Raw genomic sequence first — 7,717 nt, 5'->3', positions numbered from 1 at the left:
TTAGTTTACATTTTACTATATGCATAATTTCAAGATGGTGGCTAAAAGTGGACAAATATCATAACTCTAATGGATCTGGTGCACAGGATCTTTGCCCTAATTTCATGGGTTGCTTTGTCCAATAAATCAAAAGGTTTTAATTAGTTTTAGAGTTTAGATTAATATAATTTGGTATTGTTTGTAACTTCAAAGTTTAAAAACGAGTATATTTAAATAATGGTAAAATACAGTTAACACCATTAAAACTTAGACTAATGCCAGTTAAGTTCAAAACTTTACAAAACTGACTAACTTATTCCCTAACTATTGTAAGAAAAAAGAGAAAAATAAGTGAAACCTAAAGGTTTAGGAACCAAGTTAGTTAGTTTTGAAAAATTTTAAATTTAACTGGTATTAGACCAAATCTTAGGGTGTAAACTATATTTTACCCTAAAAAGAAAAATATATATTAAAAATAGTGAGGTGGAAAAATATGATTTTAAAGAATAAAATTTTAAAGGTAAACAAAAAGTCAAAATACATTCATTTTATAAAGATTTAAATGTATAAAAAATAGTGAATAACCTCATGCATGATGTCCAAAATGAAATTGGACAGGAGATTAAGCCATATTTGGTTCACTACTAACTTATATCTCAACTTTCATATCTCAGTTCTCATCACTCAATCCTCTATCTCATATCTTATATTCTAATTCTTAATGGGTCCGTTTGAGTAATATTATTTGTAATCTTTTAAAATACGTATGAATAAAAAATTGTATAAAAATATATACAATATTATTTAAAAACTGAAAATGTATACAATTTATTTAACAACCCTAACAAACGCACCCAATCTCAGTTTGCATTTTGTTTGGCATCTAAACTTGGCATAAGCTTTTAGATAAAAAGGCATCTTTATCTCAAAACTGTGGAGCCCACTGGCCCTAGGAACTGTGTGAAAGTAAGAAGAAAAGACCCAGGCATTGAAGAAAGAGAAAGAAAGATATAACAAATAAAAGAAATAAAGAAAGAGAGTTGTTGGGTGGTGTGATTGAGACCGGACGTTGAAGCGGGTCTTACATAGATGCAGAGAATTACAATAATGCCATTATAACTCATTTCTCATCTTTCAAAAACAATCAAAACTTGTTTTCAATTTTCATTACTCTAACTTAATTTTTGAAGTTATGAAAATTGAAAACAAAATTTAATCAAGCAAGTAAGTCAGATGTGGAACCCATGAAAAGTAAGTAATGAGTGATGAATAATGAAAACTCCTTAAACCGAACATAGCTTAATATATATATTTTTTTTGGGGAACTATAGTAATTAACACTTGAGATCCTATTGCTTTATCTGTTAGATCTTTAAAGAATTTATTGAATGATACAATTATATGGAATAAAACTCATAAAGCTGATGAACACTTTATTTTTATTTTTAAAAATAGGCACGGAGTTAAGCAGCCAAGAAATCCATGGTCAGATGGTCCTGAAAATATTACCCAGTGTCCAATTAAACCAGGAAAAAAATTCACTTATGAAGTTGTATTTTCTGATGAAGAAGGAACACTTTGGTGGCATGCCCATAGTGACTGGTCGCGTGCAACAGTTCACGGCGCAATTGTTATCTCTCCTAAAAATGGAACATCTTATCCATTTCCAAAGCCCTATGCTGAAGAAGTAATTATATTGGGTATAATTTAGTAATGGCTAGTGGCCATAACTTATTTTCAGAGAGGATATAATGGCATATATACACCATATAACTGGGAAGATTGCAAAAGATTAACTGGAAATTAAATGTATGCTAAGTTTGTACTTATACATCTAAATCTTCCTTTTTATACATTGCAGCGGAATGGTTTAAGGGAGATGTGAAGGAAATAATCGACGAAGCTACAGCAACCGGGGCTGATCCAGAGGTATCAGATGCCTACACTCTTAATGGCCAACCAGGATATCCAAACAATTGCTCTATTGGTATGAATTTCTTTCCAAATTTATCATGGGGAAATTTTTTTTTCTAAAAAATAAAAATTGTTTTCTAAAATAGCTTTGATTGTTTCTCATCCAATTGTATCCACATTAGTGCATTTGGGAACAACTTATTTGCGGTAACTTATTTGCATAGCGTATTTAGTTTTTGGTAACTTTTATATTAAATGTGTGACAAAAAACTAAAACTTAGATAATTTGCAAAAGAAACTGATGAGATAAAAAGAGAAAACAAATAAGTAGGGTCCAATCACACACTCACTCCATGTCCATACTCTTTCATATCATGTATATAATATGGATAACTAGCATGAAAGTATAAACATTGTGTGAAATACTTTACATCCGGGTGTTAGCAACAATAATTTCTCTTATTAAAAAAAAAAAAATGCTCTTGTAAATGATTTTTCTTCCATTATTTGGGGGAAAGCAAAAACGATACCTACCATAGATAGTAGGAAAACATTGGATATGGTTTTAAGAGTTGTGTTCTAATTATATTAGTCAAAATATTTTATTGGATACCAATTTTGACAAAGCTATTGTTGAATTACATTTTTTTTTCTTATACCATACATATTTGCTAAAATTTTAAAGAAATGGAAATCACTAACTATGTCATATATCAAATATTTTAATATTTAGATTTTTATATTTTAAAATTAAGTGTAAAAGATAGGTTCCTTAATCAAATAGTCAATAAAATTTGATTTATATGAAATTTGATATGTGATATGTTAAAAATATTGGGATGGGAATATATAATGTCAATGTCGTATTTTCAAAATTTTATTCCAATAAAAAGTTATTATGTTATCTAACATTATTTAAAGTTATATAAGTTATAACTCCATCTTAACCCCTTCTTTAATTAAACTACAATTAATTGATCATATTTTCATGCTTCAGCAACAACATATCGTCTACCAGTTATTCAAGGAAAGACCTATCTTCTCCGCCTCATCAATGCCGGCATGAATGAAGAAATGTTCTTCGCCATTGCACATCACAAGCTCACAGTTGTTGCACAAGATGCTTCATACTTAAAACCCATAAACACTAGCTACGTCATGATAACTCCAGGACAAACAATGGACATTTTGGTCACAGCAAACCAGTCTCCAAGCCATTATTACATAGCAGCTCATCCTTTCTTTGACTCTAATGCTCCATTCGACAATTCCACCACTACAGCAATTCTTCAATATGTAGGCAATTATACTCCTCCATCCTCTCCTTCCTTTCCAACCCTTCCTAATATTACTGCAAAGTCTGCTGCTGACAACTTCACAACTCGCTTAAGAGCTTTGGCGAGCAAAGATCACCCAATTAGTGTCCCAACTGGAGTTGATGAACGGATATTTATCACAGTTTCTGTAAATCAATTAACTTGTGATAAAGCTTCGTGTGGGGGTCCAAATAATTCCACTTTAGCAGCTAGCTTAAACAACATAAGCTTTTCGACCCCAAACATTGATATACTACAAGCATACTACAGGTTGGTACTGCTATACTTATGTTGTTAGTATTAATTTGTGGGTAAAACTTAAAAGACAGTATATATCTTAGGTGTACGTAGTATCTGTATATTAGATTTTTCTAGTATTGAAAGGAATTGTTTTTGGAAATGATTACATTTTTGGTGTTTTAATGATCAATGCAACAAGATATTTGAATTTAATTGGAGAACTTTATATAATGTACTTAAGTTTTCCCCTTAATTTGGTAGTTGTGCTTACAACTAGAAACAATGTTTACAAAAAATTTAGGCATATAATATTCTTTTAAAGAAAAATTCACAATTATTAATATTAACTAATGTGATTGATACATAATATAAAAAAAAATTATTAAAAAAAAAGTGTGTCAATGGTGGACAAAGTGAAAGTAATTATGAAACAATTGTGAAAAATGTTATGTTCAAATATTGCTCCAATTTTATTGTATTTTCAAAATCATTTTACAGGAATCTGTCCAACGTTTATGAAAGTAATTTCCCAAATTTGCCACCTTCTCTTTTTAACTTCACGGGAGATTCAAACGATGACTTACTACTCCCAAGCGTAGGAACAAAGGCAAAGATCATAGAGTATGGTAAAAGGGTGGAGATAGTGTTCCAAGGAACTAGTATTGGGAATCCAGAGAATCATCCTATGCATTTGCATGGTTTTAGCTTCTATTTGCTTGGGACAGGTTATGGGAACTTCAACAAAACCACTTCCCCCGAGACTTATAACTTGATTGATCCACCAGAAGTCAATACCTTTGGAGTTCCAAAGAGTGGATGGGCTACTATTAGATTTGTTGCTAATAATCCCGGTACTCTCTCTCTCTCTCTCTCTCTCTCTCTCTCTCAATGAATGACAAATGTATGTGCATATGATGATAATACATCAATGCGATTATGACCACATCATTTCTGAAAAAAATTTCCACAACTTGATAAAGTAGTCGATTGTGAGTAATTAGACAATCACTTCCACATAAATTTACTCATTTTTTTTTTTACCCATTAATCACAATCAACCACTTTAGAATTATGACAGCTTTATTGTAGCACAAAAACTGTGTCCCTAAACTTTCTCTTATTATTGACATTTATAATATTCTTCAGGAGTATGGTTTATGCATTGTCATTTGGAAAGGCATGCAAGCTGGGGTATGAACACTGTCATCATAGTGAAGAATGGGACCACTAGCGCAACAAGCATTCGACCACCCCCGGATAATTTGCCTACTTGTTCCTAATGTAGGAAAATTTACTGTTTTAATGTCAAAGGACTTAAACAGTAGAACTTGATTTCAATGAGGTCTTTGAAGAATTATAGTAAGTATAATTATGCAATGTTAGGATATGTGCCCTTTAAATCCTATTGTATGATGCTATGTATGACATTATGTTGTGATTAATAAACTTGTTTTATCATTATCTAAAATAATTGTAACATAAATATTTGGATATTATCATATAGTCCATGGGATGCATAGCATATGATTTAGTCAAAGAAATTATAAATCATAAGTTCTTTGTAAACTCATAATTTTAGATCGTAGTTGATGCTAAAATTAAACATTTCATTTGCGAAGACTATAACATATCAACTAAGATGATTTGTCTTGATCATGAAAGTGGAGACTTCTAGTTGATATGTTGATATGTTTGAAGTGTTAAGACATATTGAACTGGACCGCTGTGAGAATTATTATTTTAGTAACGACTGTCAAATGAATAATAAATCTCACGACTTCTATTTACATTAACTTTTAATCTTGAGAGAATAATAAACCTGATCATGAAGTGTAAGCTGCTTTGATATGTCAGGAGTGAAATCTAAAGTCACAATCAAAACCTCAGTGTGTTAGGTAGCCACATTTAGTGTTGAAGGAACATATATTTTCAAGATAGAATTCATAATCTTTTAACAAAGATATAAAATATTCTCTTGAGATAAGTTTAATGAGTTTGGTTTTTCAGAGTATTAGACCTAACCACTTTAGTAAGGAGTTACTAAAGTATAAATTTATGAAATTGGATTTCATAAATATATGATGAATAACTTAAAGGATTAAACCGGGTACTCGAGAATTAAGATGTAGTAATCTTCAAAGTGGTAGTTAACAGTCATGACTTTGTATTACTACGAATATTTTAATGAAGGGGTTGAATGTATAATAAAGTCTTGGGATATAATTTATTAATAAGGCCTAAAGTACAATTATATTTATATAATGATATTAAATATAACTAATAGTAATTTTGGACTTGTCAAAAGTTGATAGAAAGGCCCGAAACCCATTGTAGCTAGTCTCTTATCTGTCCATTTTGGTCCCACTCCAAGCCACATACTAAAACCCAATTGAAATGGCCCAAAAGTTTAATCCAATTAGATAATCAGTTATATATAAAGAGAGAAACATACAGAATTTTATTATTAGAATGAAATGGGGGTGTATGTGAGTGTAAGTCACTCAGTTATTCTCCCTTGTACACATACATATAAACCGATTAAGAGACCAAACTTCTTAAGCATAAGTGGAAGTGGAGTGAAGCTTAAAAATGTTCCCAGTACTTCTAATATTTGTTTTTCAATTTCACTGTACCAAAGTACGCTTTCTTATTCTAAAATCTTGAAATATACGTAGTACATGTTATCAATTGCGAATGAAGTAGATCCATTAAGTTTTTGTTGTTTATGTTTTGTATGAGATACAAACCATGTTTTTCCAACATGCAATTGAGGTGGTTTGAACAGTACTTCTAGAAAAATATTCGGAAACCCTGTATGATTGTACGAAAATCTATCTTCTTGATATATCTGCATATATTAATATAAAATTTCGATAACATATTTTGTCTAACTTCGATATTAGTGTCAAAATACCAATTTGGATACTAAAATGTCAAAATTTGCATTTTTAGCCTAGAAAAATAAGGAATTACTTTGTAGAAATGAAATTTTTTTTAACCAATCACAAATTACAACGTTTTACCATTAAGTCCACGTAATACATTCAAAGCGGCCAATTACAAGATGCCACATGGTACTTAGTAGGTTTCATTGTCACTAGTCAAAGACCAATGGAAATAGTCCAAGTGTCATTTAATAGAAATTATAAACAATATCTAAAAGCCAATCACACTTTGACATGTGTTGATATTTAATTGAAAATGATATAAGCAGTTTAATTAAATATTGTCATGTGTTATTTTAAATAAAGACACATTTACTAATCAAATAATGTCATATGTTCCTTGGAGAACAAGACATAAAAGTCCATCCATTTAAATTATGATATGTGTCAAAAATTAGAGTTAATTATGTTTCATCACACCACCCCAAGACTCCTATAATTAGAGGTTTTCTTGAGTCATGTGGAAACATATTCAGAAGTCTCAAAACTTTGTTGGAACCAAACTCCAAAATCTCCAAGAACTTCAACATTTGAATACGAAAAACATTTAAAGAGAAATCGTTCATATAATTTTTTAAGATGTCAAAGTTCACTTGAATCAAGCTCAAAGCCTTTGGAAACTCCAAGATACTACAAAATAGTGAAACTCTATAGATTCAAGCCTCTAAAGTCCCGAAATACTTCCACCACAAATCTACAAATATGATGAACATTCATCCAAATCATCATTCCAAGTTTCAAAGTTTTATTCAAATCAAGCTTCAAAACCTCTAGAAACTTCCAAGACTTTGATCCATCAAAAATTCATCGGATTCAAGCTTTAAAACCCCAAAGAACTTTCACCATAAATCTTTGAAAAAAAAAAAAAAAAGAACATTGGAAGAACACATAAAGAATGCGAAAAACAAGAAGAAAGAGAAGTCTTTAACAAGCACGTAACTAGAGATTAGGGGGGATTAAGAATGAGATTATGGGTTTTGTTGGTGGTATTGTTGTTGTTGATCTTCTTAGGACTGAGATTGAGGTTTTTTTTTTTTTTTTTTTTTTTATTTTTTTTACATTTTCTTATTGTTGATTTTGATGCTGGGTTATGCAGTTTTTGTTCAATTTCATAGCCTTTGTTTGGTTCCTGAGAGAAAATGAAGGAAAAGTTATGAACATCAAATTTGGAGTTTTAGTAAACAGAAGGGTTGTTTTGGGCTAAGTTCACTAGCTTTTTATTGTTATTATGATTCTCTTTTGATTTATGACATATCATCTTCATAGAAGCGAGGGAGTTGATAGGAGTTAATCGTGAATTGAAAAATGCCAATTTCATTGTCT

At 30.6% G+C, this 7,717-nt stretch overlaps 1 protein-coding gene across 1 annotated transcript; it reads left to right on the top strand.

Moving 5' to 3' along the window:
• Positions 1-1,223: 1,223 nt before the first annotated feature.
• On the top strand, positions 1,224-4,920 carry LOC112039873 (laccase-14). Its single transcript, XM_065779038.1, has 6 exons — positions 1,224-1,230; positions 1,401-1,679; positions 1,841-1,966; positions 2,891-3,479; positions 3,948-4,300; positions 4,596-4,920. Exons 1-6 carry the CDS (start codon positions 1,224-1,226, stop codon positions 4,727-4,729), a joined length of 1,488 nt encoding a protein of 495 aa, XP_065635110.1. The 3' UTR covers positions 4,730-4,920.
• The last annotated feature ends 2,797 nt before the right edge of the window (positions 4,921-7,717 follow it).

This window comes from Quercus suber, unplaced genomic scaffold (genome assembly GCF_002906115.3).
Source record: "Quercus suber isolate HL8 unplaced genomic scaffold, Cork oak 2.0 scaffold_197, whole genome shotgun sequence".
NCBI lineage: Eukaryota > Viridiplantae > Streptophyta > Magnoliopsida > Fagales > Fagaceae > Quercus > Quercus suber.
Note: the sequence above shows the minus strand (reverse complement) of the source record. Positions and strands in the feature narration are given on the sequence as shown.